The sequence below is a fragment of the Alexandromys fortis genome, unplaced genomic scaffold (assembly GCF_014885135.2).
Source record: "Alexandromys fortis isolate MF-2015 unplaced genomic scaffold, M_Fortis_MF-2015_v1.1 scaffold_222, whole genome shotgun sequence".
NCBI classification, from domain to species: domain Eukaryota; kingdom Metazoa; phylum Chordata; class Mammalia; order Rodentia; family Cricetidae; genus Alexandromys; species Alexandromys fortis.
This window is the reverse complement of record NW_026068108.1, coordinates 1,985,465-2,006,939: the sequence shown is the minus strand read 5'-3', so window position 1 is coordinate 2,006,939 and position 21,475 is coordinate 1,985,465. Positions and strand designations below refer to the sequence as shown.

At 41.3% G+C, this 21,475-nt stretch overlaps 1 protein-coding gene across 2 annotated transcripts in view; it reads left to right on the top strand.

Annotated features, from left to right (window-relative positions):
- The first annotated feature begins 731 nt into the window (after positions 1-731).
- Fnbp4 (formin binding protein 4) overlaps positions 732-21,475 on the top strand; it is a 34,628-nt gene continuing 13,884 nt past the window's right edge. Inside the window, exons 1-10 of one of the 2 annotated variants that reach the window (XM_050124237.1) lie at positions 732-1,009; positions 2,044-2,136; positions 5,882-6,018; positions 6,168-6,354; positions 7,220-7,367; positions 7,457-7,577; positions 9,922-10,263; positions 12,182-12,392; positions 17,334-17,455; positions 19,088-19,192. In XM_050124237.1, coding sequence (XP_049980194.1) covers positions 793-1,009; positions 2,044-2,136; positions 5,882-6,018; positions 6,168-6,354; positions 7,220-7,367; positions 7,457-7,577; positions 9,922-10,263; positions 12,182-12,392; positions 17,334-17,455; positions 19,088-19,192 — 1,683 coding nt within the window. In that variant the 5' untranslated portion in view covers positions 732-792. Of the gene's footprint in view, positions 1,010-2,043; positions 2,137-4,321; positions 4,459-5,881; positions 6,019-6,167; positions 6,355-7,219; positions 7,368-7,456; positions 7,578-9,921; positions 10,264-12,181; positions 12,393-17,333; positions 17,456-19,087; positions 19,193-21,475 lie in introns of those variants that run through there. The other variant, XM_050124238.1, reaches the window with a different exon arrangement.

Sequence of the window (21,475 nt, the reverse complement as noted above, 5' to 3'; positions counted from 1 at the left end):
ATCGTAAAAATTTCTTTGTTCAGACTTAATGCTTTTGCCCCTACTATAAAAAGATGGGTTCAGAAATCCACCTTTTGCCACAGCCTAATAAATGCCATCTCTGGCTGTAGTCTCAACTAGCTGATAAGATTCTATGACCCACGGTGTTTTTTTCTTTTATTTTTAATTTTGCTTCTGTTTTTCCTGGAATCTTGTTTATTAGACTTTGGTGGTCTGTCCCAACTTTGCGCGACCTCCCCTGGCCCCAACACTACATCAACATCGTACTTGCGTTTTACGAGTCTACAGGAATATAAACACCCAGCATTATAACTACTGTTTAATACTATACCACAAGAATCAACGGAACCTTCAGAGGGGTGAAATGAACCTTTACCTTCCTAAATGGCAAACCGCTGAAAATAGCCACAAGATGGCGAACAAAGCACTAAAGAAAACACATGCATGTACGAATCCGAATCTCCTTGAGGAAGTCGCACCAAACGCGGGCCTTTCCGCACTATTGGCCGACGTCCTGTCTTTTCCCTTCGCCATTGGCTACCGGGTCCTTCTCAAGTCAAAACAGCCAATCGCCTTTTCCCTGGACAAAGCCCACCCTTCCGTGAACGGGGCGGGGCGTCCGGAGAGGCGCCCTGGCTCAGGGCGCACGCGCGAGGTTCCGCTCCGCGCCGGTTAGAAGCGGGTCTCCTGGGGAGGCGGTGCCGCGGTTCATGAATATTGATTACGCAGCGCGGCCCCGTGCGCCCGCCCCTCCAGACGGCCGACGCTCGGCTGCTCGCGCTCGGGCTCGCGATGGGGAAGAAGTCCCGGGCGGTACCCGGCCGCAGGCCTATCCTGCAGCTCTCTCCCCCGGGTCCTCGGAGCAGCACGCCGGGCCGGGATCCCGACCCGGATCCGGATCCCGAGGCTGACTCGACGGCGGCGGCGACCACCCAGTCAGCCCCGGCGGCGGCCCCGACGTCGCCCGCGGTGCCTGCCACCGCTGCCCCTGAGGACTCGCCTTCGGAAGGTAAGTGCGCGCGTGGTGCCCCTGCCTTTATTTGGGACGTCCGGAACTCGAGCCCGGGGCTTGCGGCCTAGGCCTCCCAGGTGCCTCTTCGGACCCTGTGGGGAAGACTAACCCTGGCGCCTCGGCTGCCGGAGACCTGGAGTCTGCGAGACAGTGACCGTGGACACTGGGCGGCGCAAGGCCCAGCCGCGGCTCATCTGAGGCGCCATTGTGGGTGCGGGGGTTTCTCCCGGGAATCTGTACAATCCACGAAGGTTTGGTACCCCAAATATCTCTCAAATGACCCTCTCCGATCTTGTTGACGCAAAGGGTGACGGACAATTTCCACGTGCGAGCCTTGAAGCAGTTGAGCCTATCCTTCTCTGCTTGTGTTACACTTGGTTTCGGTTTTGTTGAAATTAAGACAGCCACCTTTTTTCTTTATGCCAGACAAAGCATCGGTACTCACAGACTCGTAGCAAAGTAACAAAACCTGGGCGTTTCCCTGGAACTGTATTTGGCTTAAGAGTAACAATACATGGGGTAGATGCTGCTTAAGCGGGACCATTATCAAGTGTTAAGAAATCTTAAACCGCGCGGTGGTGGCACACACCTTTAATCCCAGCACTTGGGAGGCAGAGGCAGGCGGATCTCTGGGAGTTCGAGGCCAGCCTGGTCTACAAGAGCTAGTTCTAGGACAGGTTCCAAAAGTACACAGAGAAACCCTGTCTCGAAAAATGAAGGGGGAAAAAAGAAAACATGTTAGTAGGAAGAACTTAATGTGTGGAAACCTGAGGCTTATTTACGCATTTTAATTGTTAAATATTGCAGGTGCCATTCTCATACAATGTTCACATTATTGTTATTGCTGTCAATGTCACTAAATGAGTGGAAGATTCATCATTGTTTCATTACCTAATTTGGACTATTGATGCGTACTGGTTTTTTAAGTTGATGAAATACAGGCCTGAAAGGTCAAATTTTGATTTTTGCTTCTTGTGTTTTCTCTGATCCACTGACTGACTCCCGTTTCATTTTGTTCTTTTCAAATATAGATGAACAGGAAGTGGTGGTGGAGGTTCCCAAAGTTGTTCCAAATCCTCCCAAACCAGTCATGACTACCAGACCCACAGCCGTTAAGGCAACAGGTACAGGATTTTGTTGTTGTTTTACCTCTTCCCTAAAATATTTTAAGTTAAAATTGATTTTGTGCCTGGATTGTCTGTTGGATGGTTAAGTGTTTCTAATTTACTATTTCTCATAAAAAGTAAAGTTTTTCTGGGGTTGGGATTGTCTGGTGGATGGTTAAGTTAGTATTTCTCATAAAAAGTAGTAAAGTTTTTCTGGGCATGAGATTGTGCTATCAGTGATAGAATAGCAGCCGGGCGGTGATGGTGCACGCCTTAATCCCAGCACTCAGGAGGCAGAGTCTGGGGGATCTCTGTAAGTTCGAGGCCAGCCTGGGCTACAAAGCTACACAGAGAAACCCTGTCTCAGAAAACGAAAAAAAATTTTTTTAAAGGGTTTCTGTGTGCAAACTTTAAGTAACATGAAAGTTCATTTTTGTTGTTTTTTATTTATTTACTGCTATACCTTAAATCCTGTGCACACGCAGGCACACAAGATTGCATGCTTCTATGAACCTATATACAAACCTATATATAAACCACCTAACTTGTTTATTTTTTAAGTCAGTGTCTCAAGTGAACCTGAGCCTGATTGGCTGGACAAAGACTCCTCCCCATCTCCCCGTGTGTGTGTGTGTGTGTGTGTGTGTGTGTGTGTGTGTGTGTGTGTGTAGCACTCCACCCCAGCACTGTGCTACAGATGAGCGCCTCGTGCTCAGAACACGTGGTACAAGAGATCGCAGTGCAAGTCCTTGAGCGTCTTACAAACCAAGCCATCGCCCACTAGTTTCTTTAGGGTCACCAACTATTCATTTGGTTGTGGTTTTTGTTGTTTTCCAGACAGTGATTCATGGTCCAAGATGGCCGAGAACCTATACTGCTGAGGCTGGTGTTTAACTATTGACAGCCCCTGTCTTACAGTTGTGCATCACCACACCACTCATTTTCACACTGCCTTGGCTGGTACTAGTCAAATATTTGTGAAGCTGTAAATCCCTGTTTAAGTCTCCTACACTCCAGGCACTTCTAGCCCCACCCTCCTGTGGCATTTGCGGCAGTGGTCACTTTGGCAAACCTGAGTTCAATCAACAGTCAAACTCTCACTCTAAGACTCCAGAACAGTCGATGGGCTGGAACTTGGTCAGCTATAAAATGGGTCTACTGTAGTCCTAAATTGCTTCAGTATTAAACTTTACACATATACTTAAATTTTGTGTGTGTGTGAGGGGGGAGTTACGACATTGGAAAAACAAGGATTTTTTTTTCTATGCTTTGTATGTATTGAAGATTAAAATGTTTTTAAGATTAATTTTCTTTTTACATTTTTTTATTTTTATTTATAAGTATGTGTCTATCTGAGTGTATGCCATATGTGGGGGCCCGGGGAAGTCAGAAGAAGACCTTAGAACAAAGGTGGAGACACAGGCAGTTGTCAGCTGTCCAGTGTGAGAAGATGTTAGAACCACAAAGGTGGAGACACGGGCAGTTGTCAGCTGTCCAGTGTACCAAGAACCTAACTCTGATCCTCCGGAAGAATCTCTTCTAAACACAGATTTAAATAGTTTATAATTATATCAACTTTATTCTTAAGATGTTTGTTTGATGAGTTGTTTTGAGAGAGAGTCTCACTTTGGTAGCCCTAGCTGTCCTCAAACAGAAATCTGCCTGTCTTTGTCTCCCATATGCTAGAATTAAAGTCCACTATGACTAGCCCAATTATATTTGTCTTAATGTACCTTAGTTCATGGACCTTTCCATTTGAGAAATAATCATTGTTTGCTTTGTTTTTACTTAGAAAATATATTTCAACTATTATATTTTGATTGATTTAGGTATCTTGAAATATTTTAATTTTTGAGACAGGGCTACCATTTGTAGTTTAGACTGCCCTAGAAATCACTAGTAGTCCATCTTTGACCCCAAACTTCAGTCATGCTTTACCTCCTGACTGTTGGAAAAACAGACCTATACAACACCTACCTTTAGTCTAATACCAAATTTTGTTACTTTGAGAGAGTGAGGCTCAGTGATTCATGGTATATTTTGGGGAAGGATATCAAGTATGTATAGATTGACTTTATTATCTTGAAGGATTTTGCTAGGGGTAGAAACAGGGTGACATTGTGTAGGTCTGACTGCCCTGACCCCTTGAGGGGATATTATATTTTTTTTTCTTTTAAGATTTATTTACTTATTATGTATACAGTGTTCTGCGTGCATGTATGCCTGCAGGCCAGAAGAGGACACCAGATCTCATAACAGATGGTTGTGAGCCACTATGTGGTTGCTGGGAATTGAACTCAGGACCTCTGGAAGAGCAGCCAGAGCCATCTCTCCAGCCCGGTACTATATAATTTATATCTGTGGTAGTTGAATGTCATTCTTTGTGGTTTTAGGTTTTTTTTTTTAATACTCTTTTGATATTTTCACACATGACCACATATTTATATATTATTATTCACACTCCATCTTTGCTGTTTTTACGTGTTGTTTGTTTTTGAGACAAAATCTCATTCTATAGCCTTAGATGTCTAAGAACTCATTTTGTAGACCAGGCTATTCTGGAACTCAGAGACTAGCTATCTATTGCGTCCTGAGTGCTGAAATTTTAAGACACAATGTCATCATGCCCTTTTATGATGATCTTACCTCAATTTCTTGTGAATACATACTTGTGCCACCGTGCCCAGCATGGGGGTTGTGTGTGTGTGTGTGTGTGTGTGTGTGTGTGTGTGTGTGTGTTAGAATTGAATCCAGGTTCTTAAGTACATACTTTTTCAACTAAACTGTAGTCCTAGTCCTAATTTAGTGGTTATTCTGATTTGAAATTAAGTTCTAATTTGTAAATAAACAAAATGTGGCTGGGGCTGGAGAGATGATTGGGAGATTAAAAACATTGGCTGCTCTTCTGGAGGATTTGGGTTTGATTTCTAGTACATACATAATGGCATACAATTGTCTGAAACTCAGGCTGGGTGGTGGTGGTGCACTCCTTTCATCCTAGTTACTCAGGAGGCAGAGGTAGGCAGATCTACATGAGTTTGAGGCCAGCCTGGTCTCCAAGAGCTAGCTCCAGGATAGCCAGGGCTACACTGAGAAAGCCTGTCTTGAAAGTCCAGTTCCAGGGGGTAAAATGTCTTCTGTGAGGATACCAGGCATGCCAAATACCAAGTATGGACATGTAGCCAAAATGTTTGTGCACACAATAAAATAATTAAAAAAAAAAAAAAACTGGTTTGGCTCTGGGTGTCATTTAGCAAAGACATGAGGATCAGAGTTGTAATCTGCAGAACCTTTGTAAAAATTGAATGCATGTAGCATCTTGTCTGTAATTCCAGTGAGGAGATGGGTTCCTGGGTTCCTTAGAGCTGGCTGGGTAGCCAAACTAACTAAAATAGCAAGCTCCAGGTTTAATAGGAGACCCCACTACGGGGCCTCCAAGCATATGTGCATATCACACGTAATAAAAGGAAAACAATGTAGTCTTTTGTTTATTTTTCTAGACTATTTCTTTGTAACACCGGAACTCTTGGCCTAACTCTGACCTTGAATTCACAGAGTTCTAGAGATCCGCCTGCCTCTGCCTCCCAAGTGCTGGGTTTAAGGCTGGTGCTACCACCTCCTGACTTGTGTTGTCTTTTTTTATTATTATTTTGATGTGCTATTAACTGCTAATACATCTCTTCAGCCCCGTGTATTTATTTTCTTAAATATTTCATAGACTATGTTGGTGTTGGTGTTACTAATGTTTTCCCTTTATCTGTAGGGGGTCTGTGTTTGCTTGGTGCTTATGCTGACAGTGATGATGACGAGAGTGATGTTTCTGAAAAAACAGCGCAATCCAAAGAGGCTAACGGAAACCAGTCAACTGACATTGATAGTACATTGGCAAACTTTCTTGCGGTTAGTGATGCTTTTGTTTACATGTTTGTTTTGAAATAGTACTTTTGTGACCCTGGCTGGTCTGGAACTTGCAGCTATCATCCTATTTCTGCCTCCCGAGGGCTAGGGGCCACCATGCCCTGTCATTTATTGCTATTTTTATTCTATAGGAGATTGATGCCATAACAGCTCCTCAGCCTGCAGCTTCTGTGGTAGCTTCTGCTCCCCCTCCAACTCCACCTCGACCAGAACCAAAGGATGCAACAACACCTGCCCTTTCTTCCACCTCGTCAAATGGAACAGACTCAACCCAGACACCAGGGTGGCATTATGATACTCAGTGTTCACTGGCAGGAGGTGAGTGTGGTCCCTGTTTCAAGATGACTTGAAGGTAATCCTCACTGGTATGTTAGACATTGGCCTTCCTAAATGTGAAGCCAGGTACTTTAGCTCTAGGTCTCAATGTCTAGCCTTTTAATGTAATATTTGGAAGTTAGTAGATAGGATGATGGCCCAGGTGAGTAATAAAAGCCATTGCTTTGAAAATTTTTGAGGGTTCAGAATTCATTTTTTGAGTATCAGACAGTTTTTAATTTGTTTAATATGATTTTTGTTTTGATGGAGGATTCAGAAATTCAGTCAGGGATTCTCTGTGTAACAGCTCTGGTTATCCTGAAACTCAATTTGTAAACCAGGATGCCTTGAACTCACAGAGATCTGCCTGCTTCTGCCTCTTGAGTGCTGGGATTTAAGACATGCACCACCATGCCCGGCTCTGAATAAATTTTTTTGTTTTGTTTTGTTTTGTTTTCGAGATAGGGTTTCTCTGTAGCTTTTGGAGCCTGTTCTGGAACTAGGTCTTGTAAACCAGGCTGGCCTCAAACTCACAGAGATCCACCTGCTTCTGCCTCCTGAGTGCTGGGATTAAAGGCGTACGCTGCCACCACCTGACCTGTGAATAAATTTTTATTGAAAAAATAATTCTTATAGAGGAGTTGTTTACAGGGAACATTTAGTAATGTCTAGAGGTATATATTGGGTATCACAATGCAGAGGGGTTTTTCTTTAGTGGTATACTCTAAAGGTGTTGTTAAACTCTGCAACTCAGATTTGAGAACCCTATATTAAGTTGTCATCGTTTAAAAGCTATCTTAGGAGAGAAGTCAGGATTCTGTGTTTGTGTATGTGTATTATACTTGAAATATGTTTTGTTTTCTTATAGTTGAAATTGAGATGGGAGATTGGCAAGAAGTCTGGGATGAGAACACAGGTTGCTATTATTATTGGAACACACAAACAAATGAAGTAACTTGGGAATTACCCCAATATCTTGCCACACAGGTGCAGGGATTACAGCATTACCAGCCCAGGTAAGTCTAGACTTGAAGAAGAAATTACTTAGGAGAAAATTGTTGCTGTGGGTATTTATCTTTTGTTTTTCTTGACTTTCCCTCCCCAGTTCGGTAACAGGTACTGAAGCTGGTTTTATGGTAAATACAGACACATATATAAAGGAGAAAACTATTACTGTTTCCAGTAATAAAAGTGGACCAGTCATAGCCAAACGAGAAGTTAAAAAGGTTAGTATTTTAATTACTGCATTTGGTAGTTTTCTAATCTAAGAACTTAATATGCTAGTATTTCACAGCACAAGTGTTCTTCATTTTACCTAATCTGTTTCTGTGTGTTAGACAAGGTTTATAGAAATTGCTGACCACTTTAGTGACTCAGATTTAGTGCTATGAAAACTACTTAGGCCATCTAAAGGGACATGGGAACGCTATTATATATATTATACTTATAAATTGTCTTGTGCTTTTTGAGAAGCTGACTCTGGAATTGGGTTCCCACACCATCTCAGACCAATGGGTTTGTTTTAGTGTCCTTTAAAATCCTATATGTTCTATGGCAAACTGGACCTCCATAGTGGCTGGAGAGCTCAGCAGGAACCCATATTACTCTTCCAGCAACCACATCAGGAGGCTCCTAACGGCCTGAACTCCAGCTCTGGGGGAACCAGACTCTGCTGGCCTCTGTAGACACCTACATTTACATATACATACACAAACAAAATGTTTTAAAGATTTATTTATTATGTATAATGTTCTGCTTGTGTGTATGCCTGCAGGCCAAAAAAGGGAATCAGATCTCATTACAGATGGTTGTGAGCCACCATGTGGTTGCTGGGAATTGAACTCAGGACCTTTGGAAGAGCAGGCAATGCTCTTAACCACTGAGCCATCTTTCCGGCCCCCAATTAAAATTTAAGAAAAATTATAAAAGTCGTCCTTATCCAAAATATTTCAGATTTGGGGTTTTTAGATTTTGGAGTAATTGAATTTATATAAACATACCTTGTGGATAGGCCCATAGTATGAACATAAAAATCATTTATAGTTCATATACATATAGCTTGATAATGGGGACACAATTGCCAGAGTATAGGTCAGAGGACAGCCTGCCAATATCTGGTAGCATTAGAGTTCTGGTCTACCATGTAGGCCCTGGTTAGACAGACTCAGTCATCAGACTTGGAGTTCTGGTCTACCATGTAGGCTCTGGTTAGACAGATTCAGTCGTCAGACTTGGAGTTTTGAGACAGAATCTCTGCAGCCGCGACGGCTTAGAATTCATTATATAGATTAAGGTTGCCTTGAATTCACAGAGATCCAGGCAGAGGCAGGTGGGATTAAAGGTGTGCCCTACCACACCCAGCGTGTCACACTTTTTAGAAAGTGCCTTTATCCACTGAAACCTCTCCAGGCTTTCATATAATAGACTTGCATTAAACTTGCATTATTGATTGATTGATTTATTTATTTGAGACAGGATCTCACTATGTAATGTGAGGCTAATGTCAAACTCAAAGATTTCCCCTGCCCCACAGAAGCTGAGATTAAAGGAGTCTACCACTATATCCAGTCTTACCTATAATGTTTATTTAGTTATTTTTTGAAATGGAGTTTAGAAACAAATGAATTGTACATTGAGTTACAATTTATTTTGATTTTTCAGAGTGATACACACAACCTCCCATCCCTACCCACCCCGGTATTTAGGATCAGATTAGGAGGTATCATGTGTTAAATTGTATTCCTAATCCCCAAAGTACAAACTTCAAAGACAGCCTTTGCTATATACCAAATTTGAGTCCAGTCTGGGTTACATGAGACCCCTCTCCCCAATTTTTTATTTTTATTTTTTTGTAATATGTACATTTCTAGGATGGTTAAGTATTCCAATAGATAAAGTAGGTTTTTTGTTTTTATTTCGAGACAGGGTCTCTGTGTATCCATGGCTGTCCTGGAACTCATTCTGTAGACTAAGCAGACCTCAAACTTGATATCTGCCTATTTCTGTCTCCCAAATGCTGGGTCTAAAGGTTTGCACCACCACCACCATCCGGTCACTTTAAACATATGAATGAAGCAATTTTGTTTTGAGATTGTATTGTCAAGGCTATCATTAAGTTAGCATTATTAAGGGTAAAGTCTATATTTCTTTTCCTCTTGTCTCCCAGATTAGATGGCATTTAAGCATGCACCTTCAATGCCCAGCTTAAGCACATACTTTATTTTAGAAACTTTATTTTCCTCTTAAGTTCCCTTTGAAACATGAGCTTTTTTTTCACCTTGCAGAAGAAGAAGGTGAAGATTTATGTAGTCAGGTGTTAACAAAATGCTGATGTCATGGCTATCTCTGCTTCCTTACTAGCTTCCCTTTGCTATCCAGAGACAGTAGATTGTATTTCAACTACTGCCTTCCTAAAGCAGTGTTTCCTTCGTGTGCTTGTAGTGTGTACTAATATGTTGGGTATGGGTGTTTTGTGCGTATCCAATAATTAAGAAGCTAGTTAATACAAATAATTGAATATTCCAAGGGATTATTTTGAGAGTTGTTAGTCAGTGCTTTTATTCTTTATAGGAAGTGAATGAAGGGATTCAAGCTCTTTCCAACAGCGAGGAGGAAAGGAAAGGGGTGGCAGCAGCGTTGCTTGCTCCCTTGCTGCCTGAAGGAGTGAAAGAGGAAGAAGAAAGATGGAGAAGAAAAGTCATTTGTAAAGAAGCAGATCCCGTGTCAGAGGTTAGGGAAACAAGCACAGCAGCGGAGGACATGGGGACTGTCGTGAAGCCCCAGGAAGTCACCCTGGACAGCTTAGAAGACCCTTCTCAGGAGGATCTTTGCAGTGTTGTTCAGTCTGGAGAAAGTGAGGAGGAAGAAGAGCAAGATACCCTTGAGCTGGAGCTAGCTTTGGAAAGGAAAAAAGTAAGGTTTTGAAGATTTTTAAAATATAGTTAACCTTTCTGTCATGGTAAAGTGTCTGACATAAGCGTCTTAAGGAAAAGAGGATGTATTTTGGATGACAGCTGAGGGTACAGCCCATCCCATTGTGTGGCAGTGATGAGCATGGCTCTACAGGCGCTCTACCTAGAGGATTCTGTGTTTCCATAGTCAGGAAGTGAAGATGAATGCCGGTGCTCAGCTGCCTGCTTTCCCTTTTTTTTAATTTATTTTGGGACCCCCAGCTCGTGGCATGATGCTGCCACAATAAAATTCTCATGAAAACCTCTCTTACTAATATACCCATAGATGAGTCTCCTACGTTCTTCTAGAACCATTCAAGGGGGCAGTGCTGATTAATCATTACTGATTTAAGGGACTTACTTCCCATTATTACTGTTATACTTGGGTTGTTATGCTCAACTTACAACCATTATTGGGACTTGACTTTTGCTCATCTCTTCACCTGTGTTATTTTTGAAGATTTATTTTTTTATATGTGTATTTTGTGTACATTGATGCATGCCTAGTGCCTGCAGAGGTCAGAGGAAGAACATCAGATCCCAGGAACTACAGTTATAGATGACAGTGAACTAAACCCAGGTCCTTTGCAAGAGCAACAGATGCTCATAACAACTGAACCATCTCTCCAGTTCCCTAAGTGTTTTCTAATCTAATGAAGTACAGAATTGTTGTTTTGGTTTCTAGTGCTGCTCTTGCTAGTTGTCAAACAGTAAATAGGTCTTGTGAGATAATACTAAGGGGTAGAGGTGGGAAGGCTTCAAACTTGTGATCTTCTGCCTTAGTCTCCTGAGTACTGGGATTACAGGCATGTTCACCACACCCACTTCTTTTTTTTGCCCTCTCCTCTTAGGGGGGTAGTCTTTTGCTTTGTCTTTAAAAGTCCAATATGAAGCAGGATATTTTTATTTTCTTTTTTAATTTTTAAATTTATGTGTATGAGTATCATACACAACTTTATGCCAGAAGAGGGCCTCAGATCGCACTATAGGTGGTTGTGAGGTAACATGTAATTGCTGGGAATTGAATTTAGGACCATTAGAAGAGCAGCCAGTGCTCTTAACTGATGAACCATCTCCAGCCCCAAAGCTTGATCTGGGTCAGTAACAATAACCTGAAGCTTTCCCTGTTTGAAGATTTGAATCTGTAGGGGACCAGCTAATAAAACTGTTTCCATTATGTGTATGCATGTCAGAAGGTTTATATGTTTGTGACACATCAAAATTTGTCACTGTAATTAATTGTGAATGAACATTTATTCAATTTTTGTGGGTTTTTTTTTTTTTTGGACAGTTTCTTTATGTAGCTCAGGCTGGCCTTGAATTCACAAAGGTTTGCCTACCTTTGCCTCCTGAGTGCGGGGATTAAAAGCATGTGACACTACTGCCTAGCTTTTTTGTTACTTTTTATTGTCCCCTCACCCCTAAGCTGAGGGGCAAACCCAGGACCTTGCATTTGCTAGGCTGTATACCACTGAGCTAAATCTCCAACCCCATGAATGTACATTTATTAATAGCAGAGGAATATATGGAAATGGAACATAATTTTGAGCTGTGAAAGAAAGTGGTTAAAAATGCTGCTGCTTCTCAAGTTTTTTTTTTTTAATTATTATGCATGCAGTATTCTATCTGCATGTATGCCTGCAGGCCAGAAGAGGGCACAAGATCTCATTACAGATGGCTGTGAGCCACCATGTAGTTGCTGGGAATTGAACTCAGGACCTCTGGAAGAACAGCCAGTGGTCTTAACCTCTGAGCCATCTCTCCAGCCCAAAAGTTTTAAACTTAAAAACCAGTTATGACCATTGTTCTTAGTACTTGCAGTATTTAACTGTTGATAAGTAGTTAATATCATGCTAATTTTATTAACACATTCTTTGTAGGCAGAGTTAAGAGCCTTGGAAGAAGGAGATGGAAGTATGTCAGGGTCTAGTCCACGTTCTGATATCAGCCAGCCAGCATCTCAGGATGGAATGCGTAGACTTACGTCTAAAAGAGGAAAATGGAAGATGTTTGTTCGAGCTACCAGTCCAGAGTCCACCAGCCGAAGTTCTAGTAAAACTGGACAAGAGACTCCAGAAAATGGAGAACCTGGTAATTTGTGCTTCCCATAAACTAATTACCTCCCCATCCCTCTCTCTTGGAAACCACTGAACTTTGCATCCCTAGAGCACAGTAAACTTTAGAGTACTGGGTAGTGTGATAAGCCTTCTCTGTTTTTCTTCTTGCACAATAGCGGGGAGATGGTGTTCTAGAGTACTGGGTAGTGTGATAAGCCTTCTCTGTTTTTCTTCTTGCACAATAGCGGGGAGATGGTGTTCTTAGTATTTGAAATTGTATAAATGAAGCTTTCTTCTACATCTCTCTTTTTTTTTTTTTTTTCTTGTAGACATGCACGTGTATTTCTTACAAAGTTGGGATTACTACTTTTTTTCCACAGCAGGAAATAAGGTTGTTCCAGCCTTTTTGTTTCTTTTCTTTCTTTGTCTTTTATTGTGCGTGTGTGTAGATGAGAGGACAACTTTGAGGAATCGATTTTCTTCTACTTTTCCATGGACTCTTAAGGACTGACGCAGGTCATCCAGCTCATACAGTAGTAAGCTCTCACTGAACCACACTAGCCCCCAACTTGTGTGTAAGACGTGAATGAATATTCCTTTGCTTACTACTGCTAGGAGAATATCAAAGGTCTACTCCTGGGGGCTGGAGAGCTGGCTCAACGGTTAAGAGCATTGCCTGCTCTTCCAAAGGTCCTGAGTTCAATTCCCGGCAACCACATGGCTCACAACCATCTGTAATGAGGTCTGGTGCCCTCTTCTGGTCTGTAGGCATACACACAGACAGAACATTGTATACATAATAAATAAAGAAATATTAAAAAAAAAAAAAAAAGGGTCTACTCCTGGCAAGCCCAGTCTACATCTTGGTTCTGTTCTCTGTAAAAGTTACCCTCTTTATTATGGGTAGGTTGACAACCTGACTCTGTCACAGGATTCAGGTTGTCTCCATTCTGGGAATGGTGGAAGAATTCCATTTCAATTCCCAGTTAATCAGAGAACTCTAAATAAAGCTAATGTTTTCATTTACATTTGACTCTAATTTTGTGCTGGAAAATTAGGAGTGAGATTTGAGCACCAAGCCTTTCTGCAGTATATTTTCCACAAGACACTTTTTATCAGTTCTAGCTAAAATGCTACCTAATAATACAAGTAATATATGTTGTTGTTTGGTTTTTTGAGACAGCAGATAAAACCACTAAGGATGACAATCTGTTTGATTCCCAGGACCTGAGTGGTGGGAGGAGGAAGAAAGGAAGTCTTAAAAGTTGTGATCTGACATCCACACATGCACCATAATGTGCACACATTTACACTCCTATATGCCACACTTGCACAATAAGTAAATGTAATTTTTTTTTTAAAAAGAATCTGGAGCTGGTTGGTGGTGGTACGCGCCTTTAATCCCAGTACTCAGGTGAAAAAGGCAGGTGGATCTCTTTGAGTTCGCTCAAGGCCAGCCTGGTCTACAGAATGAGTTCCAGGATAGTCAGGGTTTTACCAAGAAACCCTGTCTCAAAAAACAAAATACAAACAAAAAGAATCTGGGTGGGATGACACCTGCCTTTAATCTTAGCACTTGAAAGACAAGCAGGCAACCAGATCTCTTGAATCCTAAACCAGCCAGGGCTACACTGTGTAGCCTCTTTTGTTTTGTTTTGTTTTGTTTTTTTTCCAGCAAATAAAAAATTCTGGTTTCCTATCCCTGCTATACATTTTGTCTTTTTTATGTACATACACTCTTACAGACCATTTTCCCTTTTTTGTTGTTTTTATTTTTTATAGATTTATTTTATGTATTTGAGTGCTCTATTGACTTTTTGCCAGAAGAGTGTTTCCGATCCCACTATAAATGGTTACAAGCCATTATATAGTTGCTGGGAATTGAACTCAGGAACTCTTAACTATTGAGCCGTCTCTACATCCCGCTTGTTGTTTTAGACCGACTGGTATCTTGTCAAAATGGTAGGATGGATTAAGTTGTACATTTTTATGATGGACTTGTATGCCGCAGTGCAGAAATGAATGAGTCGTAATTATGACTAACAGCATAGGAATTTTTGAGACGGTGTTGAACAAAAAGCAACATGGAAAAATCACGTTCTGGTCTGTATATTGTAAGCCAGAAAATAGGCAAAATCTTGATGAAACTAAGGAATAACACCATCAAAATAGAGGTTGTCTGTAGAAGGTTGTAGGTAGGAAGGTTGATGACAGGTACAGGGATCCAGATGAAGCCAAATTGTAGTTTCTTTATTCTTTATGTTGCTCACACTGTATTACATGTATTTGTCAAGGTGCTCATCAATATATATTCCTCTAATTGACATGCTACTACATGTATCTTTATGCACATTTTAGTTTTACTAAGATAGATTCTTTTCTTTTTTTAATTTAATTATTTTTGTTTTATGTGCATTGGTGCATGAATGCCTATGTGAGGGCATCAGAAGCCCTGGAACTGGAGTTACAGACAGTTGTGAGCTGCCATGTGGGTGCTGGGAATTGAACCTGGGTCCTCTGGAAGAGCAGTCTGGAAGAGCCACCTCTCCAGCCCCTACAGATAGATTCTTCGTTATTTATATCTTGGGAGTGTGTGTTTTGCTTTTCAGCTTTTATCTGAAAAGAATTTTAAACATGATTTTAGTATATTTTTTTCTTTTTGGTTTTTCAACATAGGGTTTCTCTGTGTAACCACCTTAGCTATCCTGGAACTAAACCAGGCTGGCCTTGGACTCACAGAAATATGCCTGCCTCTGCCTCCTGAATGTTGGGATTAAAGGCGTCACGCCACCACTGCCTGGCTTGATTTTGTTTTTTATACAGAATATAAATATTTTCTTCATTAATCTTCCTTGTGAAAGGAACTATAGGCCAAAAGGAAGATAATGTTCTACATACAAGTATACCTTCATGTGCAGTATATGCTGGAGTGCCCCTGCATATAAATTAGGACCAAGTGATGGCATCAGACATTAAAGGAGGAATAGAAATATTCTAGTCAGTCAGATTCAAGAGCAAACATGACACAAATAATTCAAGAGCAAATAAGACCAAGTTAGCAACTTTAATTAGGACACTGCAGGTTTTATAGGGCTGCTTCTGAGACTACAGCGTGCACATGTACACAGCAAGGAAGAGCTAGGTTAGAAGCTGGATGAGGAAGTTTTCACCAAACCATATTACCATCTTATCAACTGCCAAAACAACAAATAAATGGGAGCATGTGAGTGAGTTTTGTATACTCAAGGCATATTATAGCAGTGTTAATTGGTACAGATGAATCTGGCCAAATTCAGGTTTGTTTTATTTTGGGGAGGGGGTCGTATAGCTTTTATCTATTTACTCCTGTACAAACATGTTAGGACAACATGCATTCTGCGGTGGAGGATGACATTGTTGTCCAGTGTTCCATCGCTTGCTGCAAACATGCTTTCCCAGAGATCGGGGAACCGGGGGCTGCTCACACCAATCTTGAGGAGGTTGCTGGGTGCCCTGTAAACATTGAGGTTCTGTGGCTTGGTGATAGGCCCACTACAGTCTTCACAGCCACCTGCCTTAGGGTCCTCGTGTTCGCACCTGTATAACTTAAGGTTTTGTTTAATTGCCCTATAGAATCTTCCAGTTAGAATTAAAATTGCTTTTCACCTGCCGCTAGATAGACTTCTAAAATATGATTTTTATAAGTTAATAGGTCAGACTAATAGATTTTTGTTTCAAATCATTTAAAAACGTAGAAAAAACAAGGGCTAGCAAGATGACTCAGTGGGTAAAGGCATTTACTGCCCAACAATGCAGTCATGACGAGTTCAATCCCTAGGACCCATATAAATGTAGAAGGAGAGAACCACCTTCACAAAGTTGTTCTCTAATGTCCATGTGTGCACAGTGGCATAACAACACACATACATAGAATATTATTTTAATTATCACTTAAAAAGTCTAAGGGGTATCATTATCTGTTTCTATAATTCTGACACTTAGGATACAGAGGTTTTAGGACCATAGGTTTCAGGATAGACTGGGCTACCAAGTGAGATAATATTCTAACTTTCATTTTGTCTTATCTTAGAGTTTGTAAAATGTCTTGCTCTGTATCCCTGTCTAGCCTAGAGCTCCCTGTGTAGTTTTTGGTGGTGTTGAATTAATTTTTCTTGCCTTCACCTCTCAAGTGTTGGGATCATGGGTGCATGCTACCATGTCAGTTGTGAAGCCATATAATGGGAGAGAAGGGATCTTGGCCAGGTTGCCTCTGCTGGCCCAACATCTCCTCTGCTTTCATCTAGAGTGGCTGGGACTATTGGTATAGACAACTATATGAATCTTGATGGTCTTATAAGTTCTTATAGTTCTTAGCCACTTCAGGATTTCAGGAAGGTAATGGGCGAGTTTTTGGTGGTGGTAATTTTTTTTTTTTTTTTTTTTTTTTGGGAAAAGGGAGTTTTGTATGGCTGTCTGTCCTGGTATTTACCTGTTTAGACCAGGTTGGCCTTGAACTCAAAGAGATTCTCCTGCCTCTGCCTACGTGATGGAGCTAAAGACATGTACCACCATGACTGGCATTGATGACTTATTATATAGTCCAGACTGGCCTGAAACTCAGGATCCTTCTATCCTCTGGGATACTAACAGGCGTGACCTGTGCTTGGCAGCTAAAGTTGATGCTGCCCAACTTTTCTTCCTATTCCGCCCAATTTGGTAAAGAATCCTGTGTATTCCTAGTTTGATACCTAGCTTTTGTAAGAAATGGAAGGAAAGATGGTAAAGACAAAGGGAAAGCGGAAACTCTAAGGTAAACATGGCAGTAGAACAATGGGACTTCGTGGTCGCCTTTCCGGAAAAAGTACCTTTGGTGCTGGTGGACAAGTTATTAGAACTTCGATAAAGCAGGCAAGAGAGGTGCAAAGAGAAGAAAATGTGTTTTGGAGCTCTCGGTTGTCTGTGTTGGCTTAATTTCGTGGTGTTTTTGTTTTTCTAGCAATCGGTGCTGAAAATTCTGAAAAACCAGATGAAAATTCGGACAAGGAGGCAGAAGAAGAGTCTTCTGAGAAGATAAAAGTCCAAATAGCACCTAAAGTAGAAGAAGAGCAGGATTTGAAAGTACGGGTATTTGTGATCTTAACTGGGGAGGTGGACATGGAGAAGGCTGGCCTGAGACTTGGGATACTCCTGCTTCAGTATCCCAAATGCTGGGATTACAGGTTCAGCCATTAAACTGTTGCTAACTTCTGTTAGCAAGTCATAAGCTTTATTGTGTTCAAAACTAAAATTCTCATTTTTTTTTTTAGAATAAAAGATTTTATTTAAGGCTAGAATAAGAATGATGCTGAGAAGTAAGTTGTATGAAAATTGTAAATACTTTCATTGAAATTAATCCTTTGCTGGAAAGAAATACAGGCTTCTCTGATTTACAAGTACTAAAAAGAGGAAAGATTTAATTCTTATGTGAAATGCTTGTCTTTAGGCCAGGTGGTGGTGGTGCACGCCTTTAATCCCAGCACTTGGGAGACAGAGGCAGGCGGATCTCTGTGAGTTTGAGGCCAGCCTGGTCTGCAAAGTGAGTTTCAGGACAGGCACCAAAGGTACACACACAGAGAAACCCTGTCTCGAAAAACAAACAAACAAAAAAAAAAAAAAAAAGAAATGCTTGTCTTTAAAGGAAGGCACGAGATTCTTTTCTATTCACAGGGATTTATAACCAGGACCACATCTGGTTATGCCCAAATCTGAACTGTTTGAGTCTTAATTTGTAAATAACTGAATGCACATCCTCCATATATGTTAAAACATCTGGGCTGCTTAGAACACCTCATACTGCACCTGATACTACGTTAATGGCTATTTGAAAATGGTTCTTTAGAAACAGTATCATCATGGAGCTCAGGCAGGGTTGGAACTCGGTCCTCCATCCTCAGCCTCAGGAGTGCTGGGATTATTGGCCTGTACTACCATACCTGGTGTACACTGTATTGAGAGATATAACCAAAAATGTCTATGCTTCTTTAACATAGACTGATTTATTTATTTTGTAAAATTATCTTAGTCTGTTGATTTAATGTGACCCTTTAAATGTGATTTGTTTGGAAAAAAAAAAAACTGTAGCATGTATTTTTCTGTATTGTGCAACCTAGAAGGGACTGGGAGAATATGATTTTCCAACAAAAGGAAATGAAAATTTGGACAATATTGGAATATCATTTGTGATACTTTCCTTTCAGTTATTTTAAGATATAGTTGACATATTTACCATTTATAGTAAGATGTTTTATGTGTGTGTGTATAGTCACATCACAGATCTTTCTTTGGTATAGAGCTGTTAGACTATTTTTCTGAATTTCAGCTGTACAATGTGGTATTGTTGGCTATAGTCACCAAGCTGTACCTTAGAGCCCAGTTTTGTGGGTGAATGGTTTCTACTGGACCAGTATTTCCCGTATCACTTCAGCCTTAGCAGCAACCACAATTTCCATATTCTCTTTATGTAAATTTGGTTGTTTAAGATTAGAATCTATGTTCAGCTGTTGAAATTTATGCTGTTTGAATACATTGTAATAGAGTGAGTAGATAAGCATTTTATTATTTATGTGAATTTTATTATAAAATAGAATTCTAAGCATGTCTAGCTATAGTTATTTGTGTACAGCTAATAAATTTCCAGTATCTGTAATAATAAATTAATGAAGGAAGGAATGCTCGAGTTCTGGTTTAATTTTTTTCTGTTCTTTATTACAGTTTCAGATCGGAGAACTGGCAAATACCCTGACAAGCAAATTTGAATTCCTAGGGATTAATAGACAGTCCATCTCCAATTTTCACATGCTGCTCTTACAGACTGAGGTAATTCATCTGGTTTTGGCGTAATTGTCACTTTGTTGTTTTATTTTTTATTTATTCTTTTTAAAAATGTATTATGTATACAGTGTTCTGCCTACGTGTATGCCCGCAGGCCAGATCTCAGTACAGATGGTTGTGAGCCACCATGCTGGGAATTGAACTCAGGACCTCTGGCAGAGCAACCAGTGCTCTCAACCTCTGAACCATCTCTCCAGCCCTTTTGTTTTTGTTTTTCTGAGACAGAACCTATGTAGCCATGGATGGCCTGAGCTTAATGTACAGACCAGGACTGTCTCAAATTTAGAGATTCTGGCTCTGTGCAGGGACTAAAGGCTCTTGTGCCACACTCAGCTTATTTAGCGTTTATGAAAGTTTTGTTTGTTTTTTGAGACAGGCTGTCCTGGGACTTACTCTATAGACCAAGCTGACCTCAAACTCAGCAAGATCTGCCTGCATTTTGCCTCCTGAGTGCTGGGCTCTTGCCACCACTCCCCTCCTGAAAGTTTCATTTTTATTTAGATGTCTGTGTATACTGTATGTGTATACACATACACATGTAGAGGCCAGAAGAGGACGTCAAATTCTCTGAAGCTGGAGTCACAGGTGTCTGTGAGCTACCTGGCATGGGTACTGGGAACCAAATTTAGGTCTTAATTGCCAAACCAACTCTCCAATTCCTATGGTTTTTTCTTTTGTCGTTGTTGTTTTTGCTTTTCGTTTTTCAAGACAGAGTTTCTCTGTGTATAGCCCGGGTTGTTCTGGAACTCCACTCTGTAGACCAGGCTGGCTTTGAACTCAAAGAGATCTGCTGCCTCTGGCTCCTGAGTTCTGGAATTAAAGGTGTGTGCCACCTCCACCCAGCCTCCAGTCCTTGTTTTGTTTTTAATGCCTGGGTGGTGTTCATGGCTATGTCTATGTGCATGTGTGCAAGTAGAGTCCTGTACTGAACATTAGGAACCTTTCTCCACTGTATTTCACCTTATTAATTGAGATACTTTCTCACCTGAGTCTGGAGCTTACCAATACTTGTGGTATGTTTGGCCAACTTGCTCAGCATGTCTCCACTTTCTGAGTGTTGTAATTTCATGGGGGCCATGGTGCTTTCCTGGCTTTTATTTAGGGTGTGGGGATCTTAATTCTGGTCCTGATGCTTGTGGCAAGAACTTTAATAACTGAGCTATCTCCATAGCCCATAAAAGAATGTGTTTTATGGGGCCAGAGAGATGGCGCAGTGATTGGGAGCACTGACTGTTCTGCCAGAGGATCTGGATTCAGTTCCCATCACCCACGTGGGGAACTAACAGCTGTAACTCCAGGATCCATCGCCTTCATACAGACATACATGCAGGCAAAACACCAACACATATCAAATAAAAATAAATTATTTTTTAAAAAAATGCTGGGCAGTGGTGGTACATACCTTCAATCCCAGCATGATGTGGGAGTGTCATATTTCAATCTGTTGATTTCATTGGTTGAGCAATAAAGAAACTCCTTGGCCCTGATAGGTTAAAACATAGGTGGGAGGAGTAAACAGAATAGGATGCTGGGAGGAAGAGGAAGTGAGCTCAGACTCTGCTCTGCTCTGCTCCCGGAGAGACCCGACAGCTCTGCTTTCTGGAGCAGAGACGCCATGCTCAGCTCTCCCGGGTAGACTCGACAGCTCTGCTCTCTGAGGCACAGGCGATGAAGCTCAAGATGGACATAGGTTAGAATCTTCCCGGTAAGTGCACCTTGGGGTGCTTACACGCATTATTAGAAATGGGCTAGTCCAGGTGCGAGAGTTAGCCGAGAAGAGGCTAGATATAATGGGCAAGCAGTGTTTAAAAGAATACAATTTGTGTGTTGTTATTTCGGGCATGAGCTAGCAGGCGGCCGGAGTGCTGGGGACGTAGCCCCGCCGCTCCTATTTCAACACCAGCACGTGCTAAGCAGATGCCAGATGAATCTCTTGACATTTAGGCCACCCTGATTCACAGTGAGTTCCAGGAGATCTAGGGCAGAGAAACCCTATCTCAAACCCCACCCCAAAATGTGTTTTGTGGGTAGGGAGATGTCACAGTGGATATAAATAGTAATAAAAGAGATAGATGACCTTTGTCCCAGAACCCATAAGGTGGGAGAACCAACTCTACAAAGTTGTCCTCAAATTTCCACTTGGAGCAAATCACTCACACCCACACACACAGTAATAAATACTTTTGTGGAGGAGGGGTTGAGACAGAGTCTCTGTGCAATCCTGGTTGTCCTGGAGATCACTATGTAGACAAGGCTAACCTCAGACTT